This window comes from Rhinoderma darwinii, chromosome 4 (assembly GCF_050947455.1).
Source record: "Rhinoderma darwinii isolate aRhiDar2 chromosome 4, aRhiDar2.hap1, whole genome shotgun sequence".
Taxonomy (NCBI): domain Eukaryota; kingdom Metazoa; phylum Chordata; class Amphibia; order Anura; family Rhinodermatidae; genus Rhinoderma; species Rhinoderma darwinii.
In genome coordinates this window covers 62,137,304-62,164,879 of record NC_134690.1, presented here as the reverse complement: position 1 = coordinate 62,164,879, position 27,576 = coordinate 62,137,304, and the positions used below count along the sequence as shown (strand labels likewise).

The 27,576-nt window shown below is 42.7% G+C and overlaps 1 protein-coding gene across 1 annotated transcript in view; it reads right to left on the bottom strand.

Moving 5' to 3' along the window:
* The window catches only part of EIPR1 (EARP complex and GARP complex interacting protein 1), a 242,741-nt gene that overhangs the window by 152,781 nt on the left and 62,384 nt on the right, over positions 1 to 27,576 (bottom strand). Inside the window, exon 2 of the mRNA XM_075863903.1 lies at positions 15,112 to 15,195. Coding sequence (XP_075720018.1) covers positions 15,112 to 15,195 — 84 coding nt within the window. The remainder of the gene's footprint in view (positions 1 to 15,111; positions 15,196 to 27,576) is intronic.

Here is a 27,576-nt window from a genome sequence, read left to right as displayed (position 1 = left end):
GAGCACATGTCATGTCTGACTGCTTTATTTTTCCACTGTCTAACTCAGACTCCTTCACAAATAGCTCATGTATGATAAGCCAGTTGCCTGCTGGATGCGTATAAATGTATATGTGGTTGGTAATGTTGTAAGAAAAGGTAACAGTGTCGTCGAAATCAGGTGCAAGTCTTAGTGGGAATAAAATAAACGTTTAAAAAGTGCTAAATGTATACGCGATACATAACAGCTATATTAACCCCTGCTGCTTCAAATTTTTCGGATTTTCATTTTTTCCTCCTCATCCTCCAAAAGCCAAAACTTTTTTTCTTTTTCCGTCGAAAAAGCCCTATGAGGGCTTGATTTTTGTGGGACGAGTTGTAGGTTTTTCAAAATTCTTTGTGGGGTGGAAAGGGAAAAAAAAACAGCAATTGCTCCATTGTTAACTGTATTCTGAGGGTCAATCAGATTATGGGAAAAACGAATTGTTAAAAAAACAAATAAAAAAAACACACCTTTTGTGTCGCTATATTCTGAGAACCAGAATTTACATTTTTCCATGGATTAAGCGGTGTGAGGGCTTATTTTTGCAGGGCAAGCTGTAGTTTTAATTGGTACCATTTTGAGGTACATGTGAGTTTTTGATTACTTTTTAATTTATTTTTTGTGGGAGTTCCAGTGACTAAAAAATTCTGGTGTTTTTTTGTCTTTTACTGCGTCCACCAAACAGGTTTAAATGATGTTAAAAATTGTAATAGTTTGGACTTCTACGTACACAGCGATACCAATTGTGTTTTATTTTTTTATAATGCTCTAGAGGGAAAATGCAGAAAAGGTTTTTTTTTTACTTTTAATTTTTGGATTGCTTGCACTATATACTACAATACTAATGTATTGCAGGAGATTGTGATTTTGACAGGCAATTATTAAGCCTTGCCACTGGCAGGGCTTAATAGGAGTATAAAAATGGCAGACTTGGGGGCCTTCATTAGGCCATGATCGCATCGTGGGGGGGCGATGAGCTTTCAGAGGGGCCCGCCCCTTCTTTCTAATGGCAAAGATGCAGCGGTTGCTTTTGACAGCGGCATTTAAGGGGTTAAGCGAGCGGGGTGCCACAAAATTGCAGTTAAGTGTCAGCTGTTTCATATAGCCGACGTCCGCGTAGTATGGCGCGGCCTCAGCTTGTGAGCCTGTTCCAAATTTCTCCTTGTTGGCTATGATGTAAGTATACATCAAATGTCGGCAAGGGGTTAAGTACTTGCCTTAATGAAAACCTTGGATGACATTTTTTTGTGTAATGTAATGAACTTAGATTGGATCAGTATTAGGGCTAGATGTGGTGTCAGAGGCAAACAGGAGCCGCTGTCAGTTCAGCTCACTGACTGATTCGGCTTACAGCGACGTTATGCCGCTTCTATGTAAAGTGGATATAGAGAAGCTGCAACAATACATATTTTATGCAAAATTACATACATTACATTAAAAAAAAAAGTGAGAAAAAGTTTTCATGGCCTTTAATGCAGTATCTTCCTGTTCTCTTTAGCAATTGTGAGTGGACTACAAGCACGCCCAGTCTGGACCGATTTAAAACAATGCACCTGCACTAGAACCCATGGCGGCGACACCATTTTTAACTGGGACGCAGTTCTTTGGACGAAGACACCGATAAAAACATCTAATAATGGGTTTAGGGGCGGACACCCAGGGACACGGGGAGAGTGCCAGTTTTGGATATCTTCTCTGTGTATGCATCCCATTTGTCCTTGTATCCTTCACTTTCATTGGTTGTCTGTCTTCCTTCTCCCCTTCTGTGTCAGTACAGCAGTTCTCCCTCCTGTAGTTTTGTTTAGTGGCGTGCAGCTTTTGGCAAGGTCACTGAACACTCTGTAGCATTCTTGGTTGTGAGGGAGGCAGAGATTTCCAGTCGGTCAGGCTGGAAAAGAGGAGGAGCGCAGTGCGAGCAGAGCCGATTGGCTAGGCACTGAGAAAAGAAGGGGGAACAAATAGAGGAGCAGGGAGCGAAGTACAGGAGCACGATCACTGAGAACAAAGAAAATATTAAAGGGTTTTTCCAAGGTAAATCTCTTTCTCTCTCAAGCGCGGCCACCACTAAAGGAAATCAGAGGTGGCCGGATCCCCGCATAACTTTTAGCTGATGAGCTTTTTAGCTTTATTTATTTATTTAAATTTATTTTATTATGCAAAATACAAAAAATATTAATTACTTCACATTTTCCCCTACAAAACCTTATCCTCCCTCCCCCACAGGAGCACCCCAAAAAATAAAGTACATTTCTATGCATCTTTATTTTTCAATTTCCTCTATCTCCTCTACTAAGTACCATATTTTTTCCCTATCTGATACTTTAGTAATCCAAAGATCCCACGTCTCTTTACATTTATACCTTTTATTAACCTCAGAGCTACTACTCAGTTCATAGTTTATAGTCTTCAATATAGTACTTTTCCATTCATAAATCCCCGGACCCCCTACTGCCATCCAGTATCTTGCAATTATCAGACAGGCCAAAAAATAATAATTTTGCCACCACCTCTTTAATTAAGAACGTATTATAAGGGTATGTTCATACGGCCAAATTTCAGACGTATACGAGGCGTATTTTGCCTCGTTTTACGTCTGGAAATACGTCTCAAATACGTCGGCAAACATCTGCCCATTCATTTGAATGGGTTTGCCGACGTACTGTGCAGACGACCTGTTATTTACGCGTCGTCGTTTGACAGCTGTCAAATGACGACGCGTAAAAATACAGCCTCGTCAAAAGAAGTGCAGGACACTTCTTTGGACGTTTTTGGAGCTGTTTTCTCATAGACTCCAATGAAAACAGCTAAAAAAACGGACGTAAAAAACGCCGCGAAAACGGCGTGAAAACGCCGCGAAAAATGCGAGTTGGTAAAAAAACGTCTGAAAAGCAGGGTCTGTTTTCCCTTGAAAACAGCTCTGGATTTTCAGACGTTTTTGTTGACTACGTGTGAACATACCCTAAATCCAATAACATACACCCAGCAACCAAATGGCCGGAGAACTTGTGAAACTAACCTCCAATACCATCTCTGTATTTTGGATCACCTCCATCCAAAACTTATGAACTCTTGGACACCAGTAAATTAGGTGCATAAATCCTGCCTCCTCCCGATCACATCTTGGCCATTTGGTGTTCCTATCACTATCAAATTTACCTAACTTCTTAGGAGTAAAATATAAATCTATGGATTATGAAAAATTGTGTTATCCTGTAATTATCGTTAAGAGATACTCTCAGGGATCTTCCTCCAACTTCTTCCTCCTTTCTAATTTCACCCAGTTCTCTCACCCACTTATCCCTATTCTTCACTCTATCTACTGTATCACTTTGTGCACTAAATAATTTATAACATTTAGACATAAACCCTTTTTCTCCTTTACTCACATAGACATATTCCAAAATTGGACACTCGTTTACTTGAAACACCCCTCTATCTGCATGCTTTATTTGCCACTGTCAGGGATCATTACTATGTATATTGTCTGAAAAATATTATCCTCACACATATGTATATACATTTCAGTTCTTTGTGTAATATACTGATATATATAACAAGTTCTTTGTTCATGTCGGACACACCTATGGAAGACACCGCCCCCTGGAATGCAAAGAGGAGTGTGCAGAAGAATGTACACGAAAACTTATAGCTGAGGAGCGAATAGAATTTAAGCAAGTCCCACATCTATAGGGAGGGGCATGTGTCTTCTCTGTGTGTGTTTCTTTGTTCTGAATAAAGTTCAGTTCCTCCTGGCTGACATTGAAGCTGTACCTCAGACATTTGTGTGGTGTACTTCTCTCCAGGCATGCCTTCAGCTTTCAATTTACAGAGGTGGTTATTCGGTGTGAAATACGGACCTGACACCAGTATCTAAATACTGCCCCTCCTGGAACCTCACCTTCTCCCCATATAGTGTCCAACTCTTTTTAAATTACCCTCATGAAAAAATAGATTTATATCATATAAATCTTTCCTGTGCCAAAATTTTTGGTGATTCATTTTTCTTACTTCTTTCAAATTTTCATTATTAAACAGTGGAGCACATTTTAGTTATCCAATAATTTTACTCCTCTTAAGTGTTTTTTTCCCATACCTTACATAACCCTTTAATAATCCCAGAGAATCTTACTATATCTCTTGACCTCTTCACTTCAAAAATTTCACAAAGATTAAAGGGAGCCCTATCGCTATCCTCAACAATTTTCCTTAAATACGAGAATTTCTTCCATCTAGTGATATGCCAAAGTTGTCCCACCAAGTAATACCCTCTAAAATCAGGTATCGATAACCCCCCTGCTTTCTCTTCTAACATAAGTAAACTAAGCTTAGCCCTAGGTCTTCTCCCTCTCCAAATAAGATCCCTTACCAAACTCTCAATTTTAAACCATTTTCCCCCCACCCATATCGGACAATTATTAAGCACGTATAGGATCTGGCGCAGTGCTATCATTTTCAGCAAGGCAATCCTATCGGCCACTAATAATGGGAGCTTTTTCCAAATTTGAGTATTTCCCCTATTCAATTCTAAATAGCTGGATATATCCTGCGACACCATCACTCCCAAGTATTTAAATGCCTCCCTTTTCCCACTACTTTAAATTTATTATAGCACATTTCCTCCTCTAGAGGCATTATTGTTGATTTTTCCCAGTCAATCTAGAGTCCTGTCAGATCTTCACATTTTTCAAACAAGTATTATTCTCCCCAAAATACAGGCCGGTCTATTTGCATACATTAATATGTCGTCTGCATAAAGAGATATCTTTTCCCCTCTCCCCCCGCATTTTTAGGTTTATTTATCAAGATGGGAATACTCCTTAGCGCTCCCAAAACTCTTTGGAGGAGCAGAATGAAGATAATCTAGTCTAAAGGAGAAGAAACAAAGGAGAGGTGATAACCGCTTTTCTATCGCCGCTAGAGAAACCTAGTTGTCACTGTTCTATGATAAATAGGGGCCCTAGATTGTTCGAGCATTACATATTTACCGGATTAAAATTTGTAAACTTTTCCAAATTCTTATAAAAGTAAATATGCAACAAACTATGCTTTTAATAAATCAATAAAATTATTATATATTATTTATATTGTATTTTGAAGTCGGAGTCTGTATATTTCTACTGACTTTGACTCCACCTAAAACTGACCCAGACTCCACAACCCTGGCAGTGAGACTATGGCACTCTTTGCTACAGGAAGTAAATCCACTAAAAGAGTTCAAATGGAGCCTGGATGTCTTTCTGGAGATGGGTTATTGTTCCAGGGATTAATTATGATTACATAGTATCACATAGTTAGAATGGTTGAAAAAAAGACACATGTCGAAAGTTCAAGCAAGGGATGGGAGATAGGGAAGGGATGAAACAAAAATTCTACACATTGACATAGAATGAAAAAATATTAGCTCCTAGGAAATTATCTAAGCCATTTTTTAAGTCATCTACTGTCCCTGCTGTGACCAGCTCCTGCGGTGACTATTCCATAGATTCACAGTAAAGAAGACTGGTCACATCTAGATATTGAACCTTTTTTCTACAGCCGGAGGGAGTGCCCCCTTGTCTTTAGAGGGGGTTTTACATAGAACAGGATTTCATTACATTTCTTGTATGGGCCATTCATATATTTATATAAGTCAATCATGTCCCCCCTTAGTGGTCTCTTTTCAAGGCTAAATAGGTTTCATTATTTTAATCTTTTCTCATAACCTCTTCTCGATGCCCCTTATTAGCTTAGTTGCTCTTCTTTGCAATTTTTCCAACTCCAGGACAACCTTTCTATGAACTGAAGCCAAGAACTGAACTGCATATTCTAGATGAGGCCTCACTAATGCTTTGTAAAGTGGTAATATTACATCCCTGTCCCGCGAGTCCATGCCTCTTAATACACGACAATATCTTGCTGGCCTTTGAAGCAGCCGATTGACATTGCATGCGGTTATTTAGTTTATGATTTACAAGTACACCCAGATCCTTCTCATCAAGTGACTCCCCCAGTATAGCTCCCCCTAGGACATATGATGCATGCAGGTTGTTGGTACCCATATGCATAACTTCACATTTATCTACATCAGGGGTCTCAAACTCGGCCGGGTAAGTGGGCCACATATAGAAAAAATGTGAAGTTGACGGGCTGCATTACTTTCAAATTTGATACAATACAAAATTATCATTCAATTAGTTATTTGAACTACTATAATAATACTACATTACTATAATAACAGCGCTAGGTTTAAACTTAACGGAAATTTGTGCGTTTTCTCCACGTGTTTATTTCAACAATCCAGTTTTCCAACTCAAGTGTCACTAAATGCAGTCTGGCGGCTCAGTAGGCAGCGTTTGGCAGACACACAAATGTCAAGATTGGGCAGCCCCTTTAGTGATAGTGCCACAGAGCCCTCTATAGATACTGCCACAGTGCCCTCTGTAGATACTGCCACAGTGCCCTCTGTAGATGCTGCCACAGTGCCCTCTGTAGATGCTGCCACACACCCCTAGATAATGTCCTCTGTAGATACTAAAGATGTAGGAAATTTTAATCGTGGTAATGGGGAGTTGGTGACAGGGGATCAAGAGAATGCAGATTTACTAAATGGGTTCTTTAGCTCTGTATATACAACAGAAGAAAGAGCAGCTGATGTAGCTGGTGCCAGTGCTGTTAATACATCAATTAATATACTGAATTGGCTGAATGTAGATATGGTCCAAGCTAAGTAAAATAAATGTGCACAAGGCTCCGGGACCAGGTGGGTTACACCCAAGAGTTCTTAAAGAACTTAGTTCAGTTATTTCTGTCCCCCCTCCTCATAATATTCAGAGATTCTATAGTGACTGGTATAGTGCCAAGGGACTCGCGCAGGGCAAATGTGGTGCCCATTTACAAAAAGGGCTCTAGAACTTCCCCGGGTAATTATAGACACGTAAGCTTAACATCCATTGTGGGAAAAATGTTTGAGGTGCTAATGAGGGACTATATACAGGAGTATGTGACAAAATTTGTATTAGACGTGACAGCCAGCACGCATTTACGAAGGGCAAAAGTTGCTAGTGTCCTCGGTAGATACTGCCACACACCCACAGTGCCCTCTGTAGATGCTGCCACAGTGCCCTCTGTAGATGCTGCCACAGTGCCCTCTGTAGATGATGCCACAGTGCCCTCCGTAGATGCCGCCACAGTGCCCTCCGTAGATGCCGCCACAGTGCCCTCTGTAGATAATACCACACACCCCTGGTAGATAGTGCCACCACCCTCCCAGTAGATAGCTCCATTGGGGATCCCTCTAGGAGTAGAATACCCAGCCAGAGGATTGCCAACGCTTTGACCAGGGATTCCTCTCCTGGAGAAGCCCCTGATGTCACTGTCCATACACAGTGACGTCAGGGAATCCTCCTGGTCCGGAATGTGCTGTCAGGGGCAATCCCAGACCCGGGGTCCCAGAGCAGAGCACTAGTATAGGCTCTGCTCCGGAACTCTGGGGAAGCCACTTATATCAGTGTCCATATATGGAGTCGCAGAGCAGAGCCGCTTCTAGCACTTTGCCTGGGATTCCAGCTCTGCTCCTGACATCACTGTTCATATATTGACAGAGATGTCAGGGGAAACCCCAGAGCTGGAGTCCCGGGCAGAACACTAGTAGCGCTCCTACTGGGACTCCAGATGTGCTCCTGACATCACTGCCCAGCTCTGGGGAAGCCCTAGACATCGCTGTCCATATATGGACAGCGATGTCAGGGAATTCCATAGAGTCCCAGAGCAGAGCCGATACGAACACTCTGCCCGGGACTCCGCTCTGGGGAAGACCCTGACATCACTGTCCATATATGGACAGCGATGTCAGGGAATTCCACAGAGTCCCAGAGCAGAGCCAATACTAGCGCACTGCCCGGGACTCCGGCTCTGGGGAAGCCTCGGACATCGCGTGTCCATGTATGGACAGTGATGTCAGGGAATTCCAGAGTCCCGGAGCAGAGCCGATACTAGCACTCTGCCCGGGAATCCGCTCTGGGGAAGACCCTGACAACACTGTCCATATATGGACAGCGATGTCAGGGAATTCCAGAGTCCCGGAGCAGAGCCGATACTAGCGGCTCTGTGTCCCGCGGGCCGCAGATGACAGCCTCAGGGGCCGCATTCGGCCTGCGGGCCACGTGCTTGAAACCCCTGATCTACATTAAACCTCATTTGCCAAGTGGATGCCGAAACACTCAGAGTGTCCAACCAAATTGGCTTGCAATTTATGAACATCTTCCATAGACTGAATAATACTACATAGCTTGGTGTCAATTATTCTGGACTCTGTGGAATTACCTGACATCCCTGTCCATATAGGGACACTGTTGTCAGGGTTTTCCCCAGAGCGGAGTCCCGGGCAGAGCGCTAGTATAGGCTCTGCTCCAGGACTCTGTGGTATCCCCTGACATTGCTGTCCACATATGGACCTGGTCTAGGGCTTCCCCAGGGCTGGACAGTGAGGTCAGGAGCACAGCTGGAGTCCCAGTAGGAGCGCTACTTCAGCTCTGCCCGGGACTCCACCTCTGGGGTTGCCCCTAACATCTCTGTACATATATGAACAGTGATGTCAGGAGCAGAGCTGGAATCCTAGGCAGAGTGCTAGAAGCGGCTCTGCTCCGGGACTCCAGCTCTGGGCATGCCCCTGACATCACTGTCCATATATGGACACTGATGTCAGTTGCTTCCCCAAAGTTCCGGAGCAGAGTCTATACTAGTGCTCTGCTCTGGGACACCGGCTCTGGGGTTGCCCCTAACATCACATTACGGTCCAGGAGGATCCCCTGACGTCACTGTGTATGAACAGTGACATCAGGGGCTCCTCCAGCAGAGGAATCCCTGGCCAAAGCGTCGGCAATGCTCTGGCTGGGGATTCCACTCCTAGGAGGGAGCCCCAATGGAGCTGTCTACTGGGGGGGGGGCACTATCTACAAGGGGTGTGTGTGGCAGCATCTAAAGAGGACACGGTGGCAGCATCTAGAGAGGACAAGGTGGCAGCATCTACAGATGACACGGTGGCAGCATCTACAGAGGACACGGTGGCAGCATCTACAGAGGACACGGTGGCAGCATCTACAGAGGACACGGTGGCAGCATCTACAGAGGACACGGTGGCAGCATCTACAGAGGACACGGTGGCAGCATCTACAGAGGACACGGTGGCAGCATCTACAGAGGACACTGTGGCAGCATCTACAGAGGACACTGTGGCAGCATCTACAGAGGACACTGTGGCAGCATCTACAGAGGACACTGTGGCAGCATCTACAGAGGACACTGTGGCAGCATCTACAGAGGGCTCTGTGGCAGCATCTACAGAGGGCTCTGTGGCAGCATCTACAGAGGGCTCTGTGGCAGCATCTACAGAGGGCACTGTGGCAGCATCTACAGAGGGCACTGTGGCAGCATCTACAGAGGGCACTGTGGCAGCATCTACAGAGGGTTCTGTGGCAGTATCTACAGAGGGCTCTGTGGCAGCATCTACAGAGGGCTCTGTGGCAGTATCTACAGAGGGCTCTGTGGCAGTATCTACAGAGGGCTCTGTGGCAGTATCTACAGAGGGCTCTGTGGCAGTATCTACAGAGGGCTCTGTGGCAGTATCTACAGAGGGCTCTGTGGCAGTATCTACAGAGGGCTCTGTGGCAGTATCTACAGAGGGCTCTGTGGCAGTATCTACAGAGGGCTCTGTGGCAGTATCTACAGAGGGCTCTGTGGCAGTATCTACAGAGGGCTCTGTGGCAGTATCTACAGAGGGCTCTGTGGCAGTATCTACAGAGGGCTCTGTGGCAGTATCTAAATAGGGGCTGCCCAATCTTGACATTGTGTGTCTGCCAAACGCTGCAAACTGATCCGCTGGACTGCATTTAGCGACACTTAAGCTGGAAAACTGGATTGTTGAAATAAGCACATGGAGAAATCTCGCAAATTTCCGTTAAGTTTAAACCTAGCGGTATTATTATAGTAGTGTAGTATTATAGTAATCTAGTATTATTATAGTAGTTTAAATAACTAATTGATTAACAATAATTTTGTATTGTATCAAATTTGAAAGTAATGTGGCCCATCAACTTCACATTTTTTCTATATTTGGCCCACTTACCCAGCCGAGTTTCAGACCCCTGCACTAGATCATTGATAAATAAGTTGAATAATAGTGGACCCAGCACCAAACCCTGGGGTACAGCATTTATAACTAGGGACCATTCAGAGTAGGAATCATTGACCACAACTCTCTGGATACGGTCCTTGAACCAATTCTCAATCCAATTACAAACACTTTCTAAACCTATAGTCCTTAATTTACCCATTAGACGTCTATGAGGGACAGTGTCAAATGCCTTTGCAAAGTGAAAAAACACTATATCCACAGCAGCCCCTCTGTCTAGGCTTCTGTTCACCTCTTCATAAAAACAAATCCGGTTGGTTTGACAACTTTTGTCCTTAGTAAATGTGTGCTGGCTGTCACGTCTAATACAAATTTTGTCACATACTCCTGTATATAGTCCCTCAATAGCACCTCAAACATTTTTCCCACAATGTATGTTAAGCTTACGTGTCTATAATTACCCGGGGAAGTCATATAGATATAGTTGGTGTTGCTGAAACATGGCTGGACTCTTCACATGACTGGGCTGTAAATCTACAGGGTTTTACACTTTTTCGTAAAGACAGGACAAATAGGAAAGGTGGTGGTGTATGTCTGTATGTGAGAAATGATATGAAGGCGAGTGTGAAAGAGACAATAGTGGGTGAATACTGTGAGGAGGTTGAAACCTTGTGGGTGGAACTAGAAAGGGAGGTAAACACTGAAAAAATTACTTTTGGTGTAATCTATAGACCCCCCAATATAACTGAGGAGATGGCTGATCAGCTATATAAACAGATGGAGCGGGCTGCACAGGCGGGTACTGTAGTGATAATGGGAGATTTTAATTTCCGGGATATTAATTGGTGTCATGGTTCGGCTTCAACTGCAAAGGGGAGACATTTCCTCAACCTGTTGCAGGAAAATTTTATGGGCCAGTTTGTGGAAGACCCGACTAGAGGTGAAGCTCTGTTGGATCTGGTCATTTCTAATAATGCAGATCTTGTTGGGAATGTCAATGTTCGTGAAAACCTCGGTAACAGTGATCATAATATAGTTACATTTTACCTATACTGTAAAAAACAAACGCAGGCTGGGAGGGCAAAAACATTTAATTTTAAGAAAGCCAATTTCCCCAGGATGAGGGCGGCAATTCAGGATATAGACTGGGAAGAACTAATGTCAAATAATGGAACAAATGATAAATGGGAGATTTTCAAATCTACTTTGAGTTATTATAGTGCAAAATTTATTCCTACAGGTAACAAGTATAAACGACTCAAATTAAACCCCACATGGCTTACACCTTCTGTGAAAGGGGCAATACATGACAAAAAAAGGGCATTTAAAAAATACAAATCTGAGGGTACAGCTGTAGCCTTTGTAAAATATAAAGAGCTTAATAAAATCTGTAAAAATGTAATAAAATTAGCAAAAATACAAAATGAAAGGCAGGTGGCCAGGGATAGTAAAACAAATCCCAAAAAATTCTTCAAGCATATAAATGCAAAAAAGCCCAGGTCTGAACATGTAGGACCCCTAGATAATGGTAATGGGGAGTTGATCACAGGGGATCAAGAGAAGGCAGAGTTACTAAATGGGTTCTTTAGCTCTGTATATACAACTGAAGAAGGAGCAGCTGATGTAGCCGTGCCAGTGCTGTTAATATATCAGTTGATATACTGAATTGGATGAATGTAGAGATGGTCCAAGCTAAATTAAATAAAATAAATGTGCACAAGGCCCGGGACCAGATGGGTTACACCCTAGAATTCTAAAAGAGCTTAGTTCAGTTATTTCTGTCCCCCTTTTCATAATATTCAGAGAATCTCTAGTGACTGGTATAGTGCCAAGGGACTGGCGCAGGGCAAATGTGGTGCCTATTTTCAAAAAGGGCTCTAGGTCTTCCCCGGGTAATTATAGACCAGTAAGCTTAACATCCATCGTGGGGAAAATGTTTGAGGGGCTATTGAGGGACTATATACAGGATTATGTGACAATAAATAGCATTATAAGTGACAGCCAGCACGGTTTTACTAAGGACAGAAGTTGTCAAACCAACCTAATCTGTTTTTATGAAGAGGTGAGCAGAAGTCTAGACAGAGGGGCCGCTGTGGATTTAGTGTTTTTGGACTTTGCAAAGGCATTTGACACTGTCCCCCATAGACGCCTAATGGGTAAATTAAGGACTATAGGTTTAGAAAATATAATTTGTAATTGGATTGAGAATTGGCTCAAGGACCGTATCCAGAGAGTTGTGGTCAATGATTCCTTCTCTGAATGGTCACCGGTTATAAGTGGTGTACCCCAGGGTTCAGTGCTGGGACCACTATTATTCAACTTATTTATTAATGATATAGAGGATGGGATTAATAGCACGATTTCTATTTTTGCAGATGACACCAAGCTATGTAATATAGTTCAGACTATGGAAGATGTTCATGAATTACAGGCAGATTTAAACAAACTAAGTGTTTGGGCGTCCACTTGGCAGATGAAGTTTAATGTAGATAAATGTAAAGTTATGCATCTGGGTACCAACAACCTGCATGCATCATATGTCCTAGGGGGAGCTACACTGGCGGATTCACTTGTTGAGAAGGATCTGAGTGTACTTGTAAATCATAAACTCAATAACAGCATGCAGTGTCAATCAGCTGCTTCAAAGGCCAGCAGGATATTGTCGTGTATTAAAAGAGGCATGGACTCGCGGGACAGGGATGTAATATTACCACTTTACAAAGCATTAGTGAGGCCTCATCTAGAATATGCAGTCCAGTTCTGGGCTCCAGTTCATAGAAAGGATGCCCTGGAGTTGGAAAAAATACAAAGAAGAGCAACGAAGCTAATTAGGGGCATGGAGAATTTAAGTTATGAGGAAAGATTGAAAGAATTAAACCTATTTAGCCTTGAAAAAAGACGACTAAGGGGGGACATGATTAACTTATATGAATATATTAATGGCACATACAAAAAATATGGTGAAATTCTGTTCCTTGTAAAACCCCCTAAAAAAACAAGGGGGCACTCCCTCCGTCTGGAGAAAAAAAGGTTCAAGCTGCAGAGGCGACAAGGCTTCTTTACAGTAAGAACGGTGAATTTATGGAATAGTCTACCGCAGGAGCTGGTCACAGCAGGGACAGTAGATGGCTTTAAAAAAGGGTTAGATAATTTCCTAGAACAAAAAAATATTAGCTCCTATGTGTAGAAATTTTTCCTTCCCTTTTCCCTTCCCTTGGTTGAACTTGATGGACATGTGTCTTTTTTCAGCCGTACTAACTATAAGTCCTAGAGCCCTTTTTGTAAATAGGCACCACATTTGCCCTGCGCCAGTCCCTTGGCACTATACCAGTCACTATAGAATCTCTGAATATTATGAGGAGGGGGGACAGAAATAACTGAACTAAGTTCTTTAAGAACTCTTGGGTGTAACCCACCTGGTCCCCGAGCCTTGTGCACATTTATTTTACTTAGCTTAGACCATATCTACATTCAGCCAATTCAGTATATTAATTGATGTATTAACAGCACTGGCACCAGCTACATCAGCTGCTCTTTCTTCTGTTGTATATACAGAGCTAAAGAACCCATTTAGTAACTCTGCCTTCTCTTGATCCCCTGTCACCAACTCCCCATTACCACGATTTAAATATCCTACATGTTCAGATCTTGGCTATTTGCATTTACATACTTGGAGAATTTTTGGGGATTTTTTTTGCTGTTTGGCCATCTGCCTTTCATTTTGTATTTTTGCTGCTTTTATAAAGATTTTATTAATTCTTTGTAATTTACAAAGGCTAGAGCTGTACCCTTAGATTTGTATTTTTTTATTTTTCAGATTAATTATGATAGACATATTTGAAGTAAGAAAGGAATTTTTTTTTCCAAAGATGAGGAAAATGGTCTATCTCATGTTTTTTTTTCCTTCCTCTGGATATACAGAAGAATAGGCTGAATTGTCTTTTTTAAAGAGGCTCTATCACCACATTAGAAGTGGCCTATATTGTACATGATGTGATCGGCGCTGTAATGTAGATTACAGCAGTGTTTTTTTATTTAGAAAAACTATCATTTTTGACGGAGTTATGACCTATTTTAGCTTTATGCTAATGAGTTTCATAATGACCAACTGGGATTGTTTTACTATATGACCAAGTGGGCGTTGTGGAGAGAAGTGTATGACGCTGACCAATCAGTGACCAATCAGCGTCATACACTTCTCTCCATTCATTTACACAGCACATAGCGATATAGCTATACCGCTATGTGCAACCACATAAACACACTATTACGTTAATCAAGCGTCCTGACAATGAATATACATTACCTCCAGCCAGGACGGGTGTGTATTCAGAATCCTGACACTTCTCTGCAATTTACTGCACAGCAGGCGTAGTGTCGCGAGATTATGCTGTAAACTGTCATTTACAGCGAGATCTCGCTGTGCTGTAGTCTCACACAGATGCTACAGAAGTGGTCAGGATTCTGAATACACATCCCGTCCTGGCTGGAGGTAATGTCTATTCATTGTCAAGACACTTGATTAATGTTATAGTGTGTTTATGTGGCTGCACATAGCGATATAGCTAAATCGCTATGTGCTGTGTAAATGAATGGAGAGAAGTGCATGACGCTGATTGGTCAGCGTCATACACTTCTCTCCACAACACCCACTCGGTCAAAAAGAAAAAAACACGCCCAATTTGTCATTAAGAAACTCATTAGCATAAAGCTAAAACTAGGTCATAACTCCGTCAAAAATGATCGTTTTTCTAATTTAAAAAACACTGCTGTAATCTACATTATGTAGAAGATAGGACACTTATAATGTGGTGACAGAGCCGCTTTAACTTCACATACTGTTATGTTACTTTATGACTATGAAAAAAAACTTTGCTAACAACTTATTTTCTATAGCACAGTAGAAAAATTCTAAATGTAATAAAAACCACATTGAAATATTTAATTTAAGGTAGAACAAAATGTTGAGACACACAACTAACCTGGTTATCATATCGGAGAGATTGCGTTCCAACTAGAAATCGGATAGCATCTGTTTCAGCTGTTTGGGCAGTGAGAGCTCGAGCCTACCAAAAAGATAAAAAAAACTTACTTAAATAAACATGGGAGTTAAAGGGGTATTTACACTATTACATTTATGTCTTATGTTATACGGCTATAGATAATCATCATATGTGCCATAGGATATAAATACCAAACAAGTACTATTCCTCCTAAACCCTCCAAAAACATACCCCTTATCCCATGTTAGTGGCTAGTTGCTAATAGTTACGTCCTTTTGTATTGCTTTGCTCTCCAGGACGAGAATGCGCAGAATCTCGTCACTGTCGCCGTTTCTGTATACTCTGCCTGCTATAGCGCAGGCACGGTTGCACCTTTCTCGCTGCACAGGGCGCAATGTAGGCTAGCGGAAACGCCGGCAGTGCACAGCAGAATACAGGGAGCAACAGAGAGCTACTGGGCAATATAATTTCAGAGAGGAGAGAGGCTGTGATGGACCACCACTTTCTTCTCTGAACATCGCAAAGAGAACGGAGCTAACCAGGGACCAACATTTTTCAGGGCTGTGATAGGTGAAATCTGATTGTTACTATGGGAAACTGCTGCACTTATATTACAGACCCAAGATTAGAACCCTAAATAAAGACCCCACACCAGACTCCCCCCTAAATACAGATTAAAGACCAGACCCCAGACCAGACTACTATCCCCTTATACAGACCCAAGACCACAATATTATCCCATTTACAGATCCCAGACCAGACTATTCCCTATACATACCCCGGGCCGGACTATTATACCCTATACAGACCATAGATCAGACTACTATCCCCTATACAGACCATAGACCACACTTTTATTCCCTATACAGACCATAGTCCAGACTACTTTGCACGCCCGGGAACCGCTGCAGACCGCATCCTGATGATAGGGTCAGCTTCAGGACATTGTTTGCGTCAGCACCCGGGAGTGCAGAGTAATGCAGAAACACACAGTAGTATTTGTGGGGCCAGGAAGATACACCCTCTCTTCTGGGAGATCTTCCCTTCCTCTTGGAGTCTCATGGATGTGTCCGGAAATTTGGCAAGCCTGCTTTAACCCCTTAAGGACGCAGCCTAGTTTTGGCCTTAAAGAGGCTCTGTCACCAGATTCTCAAATCCCTATCTCCTATTGCATGTGATCGGCGCTGCAATGTAGACAAAATTAACGTGTTTTTTTTTTTGTTTTTTTTTTAAACTTTCATTTTTGGCCAAGTTATGAACAATTTTATATATATGCAAATGAGCTTTGAAATGGACAACTGGGCGTGTTTTTTTTTCTTATGTCTAACTGGGCGTGTATTGTGTTTTTAACTGGGCGCGTTTACTTGTTTTACTAACTGGGCGTTGTGAATAGAAGTGTATGATGCTGACGAATCAGTGACCAATCAGCATCATGCACTGCTCTCCATTCATTTACACAGCAGTTCTTACTAGAACGATGTGCAGCCACATACACAAGTGTCCTAATAATGAATACACATGACCTCCAGCCTGGACATCATGTGTATTCACAATCCTGACACTTCTGAATATTTTCTGTGAGATTCCAGCAAGCCACGCGTAATCTCGCGAGATTACGAGGTAAACGAGATTTCGTTTCCCTTGCTGGAAATCTCACAGAAAAGATACAGAAGTGTCAGGATTCTGAATACACATGATGTCCAGGCTGGATGACATGTTTATTCATCATCAGGACACTTGTGTATGTGGCTGCACATCGTTCTTGTAAGAACACTATGTGCTGTGTAAATGAATGGAGAGGAGTGCATGATGCTGACTTGTCACTGATTCGTCAGCATCATACACTTCTATTCACAACGCCCAGTTAGTAAAACAAGTAAACACGCCCAGTTAAAAACACAATACATGCCCAGTTGGACATACGAAAAAAAACACTCCCAGTTGTCCATTTCAAAGCTAATTTGCATATATATATAAAATTGCTCATAACTTGGCTTTAAAGAAAAACAAAAAAACGTTACTGTTATCTACATTGCAGCGCCGATCACATGCAATAGGCGATAGGGATTTGAGAATCTGGTGACAGAGCCTCTTTAAGGCTCAGAGCCCATTTTTCAAATCTGACATATTTCACTTTATGTGGGAATAACGTCGGAATGCTTAAACTTATCCAAGCGATTCTGAGATTGTTTTCTCGTGACACATTGGGCTTCATGTTCGTGGTAAAATTTGGTCGATATATTCAGTGTTTATTGGTGAAAAATTTCAAAATTTAGAGAAAATATTTTCACTCTCGCACAGCTTATACATCTTCCCGCCATACCTTGCCCTCTTACTCGGCAGGTAGTGGCGGAATTGAAGCCTCCCTTTAAAATGTACCAGGGATTCATCTATAGAAACACACTTCTCGGGGGTGTATGCTTGGGCAAACCGGGCACTGAAAATGGTCTAATAGGGGTCTCAGTTTGTACAAACGGTCAAAACTGGGGTCATCTCGGGGTGGACACTGCTCATTATCCGTATAATGTAAGAAGCGAAGTATTGCCTCATAACGCATCCTGGACATGGCCATACGGTACATTGGGGTGTGGTATAAGATGTCCATGCTCCAGTAGGTCCTAATGGACTGGTTTTTCAGAAGCCTCATGTTCAAGTGAAGTCCCCAGAACTTGCCCAACTCTGCTGCATCTACAGGGGTCCACCTGTGGGATTGGGCATAAAATTATGTGGGGTTCTTAGTAATATACTGTTGGGCATATAAATTTGTCTGGGAGACCATAAGATCTATAAAAAGTCATCAGTGAAGAAGAACTTGAAAAATTCCATTTCACTGAGCCCTGCCGTATTAAATTTTATCCCTGAGCTGCCCGTGTACTAGGGATTTGGGGCTCATAAATGTCTGGTGTGGGGGTCCAAGTGGAGTCACTTCGCTCGGGGGTTTGAACTGCGGCGGGGTCATTTTTCTCGGGTGCTTCAACTGCAGTGGTGGTCCTGGGGCGTCTCCTAGGGGGTTCCTCTTCTTCATCACTGGATGAGGAGGTGGATAAATAAAACAGAGTCTCACCATCCGACGACTCTATGTCGGAGGCAAGAAATGAATATGCCTCTTCGGCACTAAATGTCCGTTGGGACATCTTTGATTGCTTCCCTAACTAGGAGCAATAGGATGCTACCTAAACCAGCCCAAAAATTTGGTGTTTTTATAGAACGAGTGGGCTTCCCTGAGACTAAACCTAACTAGGGCGAGGGTTCCTAACACTAAACCTAACTAGATTTTATTTGAACTTCCCTGAGACTAAATCTAACTACGGCGACTATTCCCTGACACTAAACCTAACTAGATTATTCCGAGCTTCCCTGACGCTAAACCTAACTACGGTGATGGACCCCTAACACTAGATCTAACTACGGTGACGGATTCCTGACGCTAAATTCCCTGACGCTATACCTAACTACGCTTTTTGACGGTTCCCTGACACTACCTAACCCTAATACTAAACTAACCAGTTAAATTGTCTAAATTAAAAACAGTTTTTGGTGTTTTTTTTATTTTATAAAGAAAAAAAAGAAAAAAAAGAACCCGCAGGGACCAAGAAATTGGTCCTAAAGACTAAGAAGTGGTCAGGGATAGTAGATCACTGACCAAAAACGTGGGGGAAACAGGAGGAAGGGTACAGGACTGGGTAGTGGATTGGGGAGGTGGAAAGCAGAAAAAGTTGTTTTTTCACTTTTTTTTACTCTTTTTCTTCTCTCCCTCTTCTCATAACCGCTCTGAACGCCTCGCTATCTCCAACAGAAGCGTTAAGGGCGGGTGCGGCAGGATATGATGTCAGGGAGAGGAAATGAAGAGACCGATCGCCACTATTGGACAGTTACTCACTATCTGACCAATAGTGGCGATCGTGGAGGCGAGACCATCGCGACAGGTCCCGGCGTATTGAGCTGTGATAGCCTGCTGTCGGAAACCGCAGCTGTCACAGCTCGTGCACGCGCCGGTGTAAAATGGCGATGCATTTTCCCTGCGACGTAATTCCGTCGCTGAGCGAGAACGTGGCGGTCAGCGCGATGGAATATTATGTCGCTGAGCGCGAAGGGGTTAAAAACACAGACCCTACTACTGCAGTGAGATATGAAGTCATGCCGTCTGCAGGATAGCAACAGAGTTCTCCGGCTTTGTATTTGAATGAAGTAGGACAAAGCTCCAGATCAGTACAATGTAAAGCATTTTCTAAACATTCTCAATACTTTATTATGCAATGTTGAAAGGCGGGGCAATTTTTTTTATGACCTTGGGTTGAGCAAACTCTAAAATATGCCACCAGTAGGTAATCTGTACCACCATCATTACTGCTCAGTATTCCCGATATATCTGCCTCACCCATTCCGAGCTCAACAGACTTGGGTTTTGCTAAGAAAACTTCTCTGCCTGCAGCTTGAAATGTTCTATTAAAAACTGATTAACCCCATTTTAATTGCTACTTCATGTAAATATATTCAAACTTGGCACCAATATAAAAAGAAACATATTCCACATTACTGATGTTATTCCTAAAATTAAAGATTTCGGTATAGAAAAACATAATCACAGGATGCAGGGTTTTCTCAGCTCTCTAGAGAACGACTTCCAATTTAGCATTTCCCTTTGTAATGGGTTTTCATTTTTTTTTTGTTTAATTAAACAAACATTTTTGCAAAACATCCCCAAACAGTCTGTCGCCCCTCCCCCGACACACGCCTCCTTGTACTACAGTATACGTTCTACTGGTAAAATGCACGACTACCGAGGGTATAGTGCAAACTACACAAGGGAAAGAAAGGGGATGTGTAAGATGCAGCACTCAGTGTCACTAGAGGGGTCATCATGTGTAGAAAACCGATTTCAAAATACCCTATTAAAAAGGGGTTGTCCAGTCCTAAGAAATTAACGGCCTATCTTTAGGATAGGCCATGGACATCTGATCCGTGGGGCTCACACTCACTTGAATGGGGGAAGGTTGTAATAATATGAGCTGCTGCTACAAGCGTGTCGGCAATTCGCATCTCCCCTTCAAAACAGCTGATCGCGGGGGTGCTGGTAGTTGAACCCCCACCGATCAGATATTGATGGCCTATGCTGAGGATAGGCCATCAATTTCTTCTGACTGGACAACCACTTTAAGGAATTTGTAGTAAATAGGGGGTCCCCATTCAGGACCCTCTTCTATAACTCAGAGTAAAGGGCGGCTACAAAGAGTGTGTTTCGCTCAGGAGGACCCAGAATGTCCCTGCTTAACACTGATAATTCATTAATTTCAATGGAAACTGTGATGGATCATTTCTCCTGTGGTGGCGTTGCAAAATCACTAAACACCCTCTGCCAGTTTCCTCCACAGATTACAGCTGATCGCTTGGGGTCTCAGGAGTGGGACACCCAAAGCAGCATGAATGTTACACTAAAACAGAAGCAGTGGTCACATTGCTGTCCCATGGGATGTTATAAAGCAATTTCCCTCAGTCATTGTACATGCAAATGACCCACCGATGATCACATGTAGGACTGCATTACATTAGAGGAGATTTTTTGCTACCTTTTCCCATTAAATGTACACCAAGAGTCAGACTGATTGAAGAATCACTTGTTTGTGCGTCCCTCTGCCAGAAGCTGATCTCGAGGGTTTGTGTCTTGCCGATAGGGCCCTCATGTTCAGTGGGTATTAACATGGGCCACTCAACGGAAGTGCAACTTGAAGAAATACTAAACTTTACAGTTTACACTGAAATCCATGGGAATCTATTTTGTGGTTTTATATCACCTCGCCTTATGCTCCAGTGGTGCTGCAGTGGTTTCTGCTCCCATTTTAGTTATAATCCGTATTACTATTGTAGGTAGGCACGGTGAAGAAACATATGTATAGTGGAGAGAAGAAGGAGGTGCAGCTTGATCAATTTCGGATGCAAAAACTGGAACAGAACACTACATATTACTGGTAGGGCTGGGCAATTATGACCCAAATCAAAATCACGATTAATTGAACATGTAAGCTCGATTACGATGATTGACTGATTTAAGACACACCCCTTTTGCATACCACACCCCCTATTTGCATGCTACGCAATTGAATTAATATCACCTGAGCCTGCTGTATACTACTGTATATAATATACCCCAACGCTGTCCCCACACAGTATATTGCCCCATAATGCTCCCTACACAGTATAATGCCCCAAAGCTGCTCTCACACATTATAATGCCCCTATAACTGCCTCCACACAGTAGAATGCCCCTACTGTTGCCCTCCACACAGTATAATGCCCCCATAGCTGTCCCCACACCGAATAATGCCCCCCATAACTGCCCTCCACAGTATAATGCCCCCATAACTGCCCTCCACACAGTATAATGCCCCCATAACTGCCCTCCACAGTATAATGCCCCATAACGGTCTCTACATAGTATAATGCCCCGATAACTAACTTCCACGCAGTGTAATGCCCCCATAGCTGCACTCCACACAGTATAATACCCCCATAACTGCCCCTGTAGTAGCACCCACAGATGGCCCCAATAGTGCCTGATAAAAATAATAATATACATACTCCCCTAACCCAGTTCCAATAACTAGTGGGAGGAGATTCCTCTGCTCCTCTGGTCTGTGCAGCTCAGCGCAGACAGGCCCGATGACATCACTGCCTTGCATTAAGCGATACATAGTGCATGGTAGAGCAGGGACCTTATGGTCCCCTGCTCTCCAACTGGATTCAACTGTATCTGCGTCCTGAAGATGCAGATGCAGTTTAAACCTGGAGAAAATAATTGATAAAACCAAAATTTGCAAGATGACGATTAATTGCCCTGAATTTGGTTTTTTTTTTAAATAATTGCCCAGCCCTAACTAGTAGTATGCGGCTATGTTACAGAGGAACCATTGGGCCACCCTTATGCCTCAGTTTCCAGGTGCAACTGCAACCTCTCCACCTCATATATTGCACGAATATCTCAGAAAGAGCATACAGTGATGTCACTGCACAGGAATACAGTATTGTCACATTACCTGGATAATGCACACAATGATATCCCACCATCACAAATACAAGATAACTATCAGTGATGTGGCAGTACTGGCATAATAAACAGTGATATCACAATACAGACATAATAAACTTGATATCTCTGTACACGGATAATAGTCAGTGCAGAGATGATGCAAACAGTGATGTCAAGGTACAGTTATCATGGTCCCAATGTGTCACTATACAAGGATTATGCACAAAGCAATGTCACAGTAAAGTAATAAACAGTGGTTTCAGAGTGCATGAATAATAAACACTTATGTCATAAGAAAGGGTCAATGCACACAGTGATGTTACAGTACAGGATTAATAACAGTGATGTCACAATACATAGATAATAAACATAATATCTCTGCACACGGATAAAAGTCACAGTGCAGAGATGTTGCACACAGTAATGTCAAGGTATCATGGTCACAATGTGTCACTATACAAGGATTACGCACAAAGTAATGTCACAGAACAGTAATAAAGTGATGTCACAGAACAGTAATAAAGTGATGTCACAGTACATGAATAATAAACACTGTGAATTCATAAAGAAGTGTCATTGCACAAACCGTATGGGAATAACAAACACAGTGGTGCCACAGGGTACATGGATAATAAATACTGCAAAGTTAAATTAAAGGGATATTACATAAGGGGGTCAATCTATAAGGAATAGGGGAGTACACACTGCATGCAAAGTCAAGGTATGAGAATAATCAATGTAGTGATGTCACACTAGTGTATGTGGCAGAGTAGCCTTTAGAATGCCTTCATGCCATAGGAACCTTTGTATCCCCCTATAGTTGCACATCTTTTTGGACTCAAAAATGTATGATGTAGGCTCTCCAACATGGCATGTAATCTGTTGTGTAGGTTCTAGAATACAGATCCGAGATCTGTTGGTCTACAACCACTGGACAAGGATTAGACTCTCCGGTGTATAATCCCTGCTGATTATGTTACCTCTTACATAAGGTTACGTTAACCTGAGACACAAGGTTATCTCAAAATAAATGTTGTATTTTTACTGCCGAGGTCATGAAAAAAGCAAAATAAATCAGGGATCAGGAAGAACCTTTCAATCTGTTCCTGAATAGAATCTGTGGTTTTTCAACAGGCAGGCCCTGGAGAGTCCTAGAAAAAAAAAAAAGAATATACAAAGAAAAAAGGGGAGAAAATATAGGGAGGTAGAAGAGACTGTCTCTCAACACGGCTCGTCAAAGTCTCACACTTTTTCACCCTCCCACTCCTTCTCCATCAGCCTCTGATCAGAAAAACAAAAGCTGTCTGAACCCTACTGAGACACATAAGTGGTATCAGACTTGAAGCTTTGGGGAGCAGCCTGCAATCTTCCTGCACAGTCTAAGACCGCACGTCAAAAACATGACACGCCAAGAGCAAACGCTGGCAGAATATTAACTTGCAGAGGCCGGTGCCACATGCTGATGCACACACAGCTGCAGCGAGTGGGTTAGAAAGCCACCATGCATGAGTGGGGAATAATGATGCTGTAATCTAAAGTAGCCAGAATGAATAATTAAACCTAAAATTAAAAGAGAGCAAAATGGTACAAACAGCAATTTTCGAATGTACTTTAATATGGTATTGTTCTCTTTACGATCAGTAGAGCCCCAATAATATTCTGCAGGTATATCGACCGAAGCTTGTCCTGCAGGAGTGGTCAGCAGTTAATAAGAAACTACAGATTACCATAAACAGCAGCCTGCCATCTGTAACCAATGGAGCACACAAAGGGAATCTGAAATTTTCAACACCCTACATGTGATCGCTTAAAGGCTATGTTCACACCACTGTGGCAAATCTGACCTGTATTTACTGCAGGATTCACACCACAAATCTGAGGCTTATTTACGATTTCTGCCACGGAGTTGCAGTTTGATGTGAGACAGATCCGCACGTGAATTAACCTCTTTCAATCCAACGGAGTAGGGAGTTTTGCAAATAAGATCATTATTTAAGTCAAATGGCACTCATACGTTACTTAAAGGGGCTGTCCAGGCACGAACAACGGATGACCAATCCACAGGATAGCTCACCAGTATATGATCGGTTGGGGTCCGACACCCGGACCACGTACTGATCAGCCGCTCCGGGCGCCGGATGTTATGCAGAGTTCAGAGCCAGAAGCAGATAGATCCGTACACTGCATAGCGGACGTGCTGCAGAATTGCATCTCGGCTCCTATTCACTTGAATAGGAGCAGAGCTGCAGTACCGCAGCTCGGCTGTGATTCTGGACCGGAGCCATCTGTTTCTGGCATGCACATCCGACGCCCGGAGGCAGACGGAGCAGCTGATCATTGTGGGGCCCGGGTGTCGGACCCCCATGATTATATACAGATGATCCATCCTGTGGATTGGTCATCTGTTGTCCGTGCCTGGACAACCCCTTTAATAGAATAATTGAAGTGATTTTAAGAGGATCTGTGACTGGGTCGTAGATTGCAAACTGTTTATCTGACATAAATCGCACTGTCCCCGATTCCAGCGCTGTCTTTTTGTTCCTGGGCCCCACGTTCCTGAGAGATGGCCACCCGTTGTTTTAGCACCCTATATGCTAATTCCCTGTAGTTAGCCAACAGGGCGTAAATTACACTGATTCTCCAGAGGTGGAGCTAGCTTCACAGTCTCTGACGCTATCCAATCACTGCTAGGCAGCTTCAGACCGGCCAAGCACAGTGTGATTTCGCCAGAAAACCTCATTTCGTGAGGTCACGCTGCGTTAAGACTTCAGAGCCAGTCTGAAGCTGCCACACTCTGATTGGACATGCAGGATTGTTTAATTCGGCTAAATTGGTTGATTTTCGAGCATGTACTGCCCATTTAAAGTCTTGCCACAGCATCCCAATGAGATTTATTTCATGAATTTGAGTCGGCCACTACAAAACCTTAATTTTGTTTCCTTTGAGCCATTCAGAGGTGGACTTGCTTGTGCGCTTTGAATCATTGTCCTACTGCATTACCCAACTGCGCTTGAGCTTTAGGTCACGAACAGACAGGTGACAACACTCCTTCAGGATTTTCTGATAGAGAGCAGAATTCATGGTTCTATCAATTTTGACAAGTCATCCAGTTCCTGTAGAAGCAAAGCAGCTCCAGACCATCACACCACCACCACCACCACGGCTGTTTGTATGCTGTTCTTATAGTGAAATGCGGGATTTGGTTTTATGCCAGATGTAACAAGACCCACGTCTTCCAAAAAGTTTGACCTTTGATTCATTAGTCCACAAAATATTATCCCAAAAGTCTAAGGAGTCATTGAGTTTTTTTTTGGCAAATGCGAGACGAGCATGTATGTTCATTTTGGTCAGCAGTGGTTTGTGCCTTGCAACTCTCCCATGGATGTTATCTTTGCCCAGTGTGTTTCTTATTGTGGAATCCTGTACATTGAACTTAACGGAGGTCTGAAGTTATTTCGATTTTCATCTGGGTTCTTTTGTTCCTGGATGAGTCGTCGATGCGCTCTTGGTTACATTTTGGCAGACTGGCCACTCATGAGAAGGTTCACCACGATTTCCAAGATTTCACAATTTTTCGATAATGTCTGTCACTGTGGCTCGCTGAAATCCCAGAGCCTTAGCGATGGCTTTGTAAGCCTTTCCAGACTGGTAGATTTCAATGTCTTTGCTTGGCATCTGTATATGAATCTCATAAGAACATGGCATCGTGTGCTGCTTTGAGACATTCCAGACTGCTTCACATTGCCAGACAGGTTCTATTTAAAAGATGTTTTTCCACTTACCACATTTATCACCCATCCACAGGAAAAGTGATAAATGTATGATCACGCCCCACCACTGGGAGCCCCACTAATAACTAGACATTGAATAGAGCAGCAATGCAGATGCGTGACTGTTGCTCCACTTAAAAGCCTCCTCACTTAGTTCGTGCAGTGGGGAGGAACGTGGGTTTTCGTGATCGTTGGGGGTCCCAGTGGTGGGGCCGCCAGCGTTCATACATATCCTGTGAATAGGTGATAAATGTGATTAGTGGGGAAACCTCTTTGAGTGATGTTTAGATTCAACAGGTCCGGAGGTCATCATGCTTGGTTGTGGCTAGTGAAATTGAACCCAATATAGTGCCAGGTAGGACTGAACAGCATTTCACCCTCAATACATTAAATGATCATTTAAAAACAGCATTCTGTGTATACTTGGGTTATTCTGGTCTAATATTAAACGTAGTTTATTGATCTCAAACATGCAAGTGTGACAAATATGAAAAAAAATTGGGAAGATGGCAAAAACTTTTTCACAGCACTGTACGTAGGACGATTCACACGGCAATCTGAGAACTGTAGTTCCTGGATCCATACAAGCTCCTAAACCGGAAGTCCCCAATGCGGCACACGCACACAGAAGATCGGTTGGAAGAAGAAAAATATAAGCCAAATGTACATATTATACAGCTCTTCACAGCGTGGTAGGGATTTATCAAGTCCCGGAAAACCGCTTTAAAAAGGGAAGGTTATATGTGTATTAGATGTTCTATAGCCCCAAATTCATACATTATGCCATAATGTGGAGCTCAATTCATACCCAGGTGAGTGCAACAGTTTAGTGTATTTTGTATATGTTAAAGTGAAAAAGTAATTATTTCTCATCAGCCAAATTTACATCTTTCGCCTGTGAGCACAAAATAGTAGATTATAGCAAAGGCCAAGTAACTTTTAGCATAATGCAACAGATTTGCTGATAACTGCAGAATCCATGAGAGAATCCAACGTCTGCCCGAATGAAAGTCAAATCTAGGTCTACTATTTTACTACAAGTTAAATGTTCTCTGCAGGATTATATAGCTCTCAAAGGCACAGTGTTAAAAAACACCTTCAAACAAACATATGGAGGCTCTGCACACCGATGCTTACCTTTCGGTTTCGTGATTTAGCTCTCCACATGTTGCATGTTAATCTTCTGGGCCCAGAACACTTTGCTTCCCAGTTACTTTTTTAAAGCCTGCCGTCACGCTCATGTTTTCAAGACCCCGTCGTGTCACACTGGACTGGAGAATCTTCTTTGCTTATCAAAAAAGTTTTGTCCCTGACTGACATCTTAACGTGACTATAAGGGTATGTGCACACGGCATTTTTTTGTGCCAAGCAGATGAAAAAATAATAATAATCTGTCTCAAAATTCCATTAGGATTTTGAAAATGAAAAAAATTTTCAAGGCAGTTTTTCAAATTAGCATATGCAAACACTGCGTCAAAAACGACCCAAACTAACGGCATGGTTTTTTTTCCTGCCTCCCATTGATATCAGTGGAGGTTCAGAGGCAGAAACCGCTCCAGGATAGGGCATGACGCTTTTTTTCTCGCAAGCGGTCAAAAACTGCTTGGAAAACCAAAATGTCTCTACTTTCCATTGAAATTAATAGAAGGA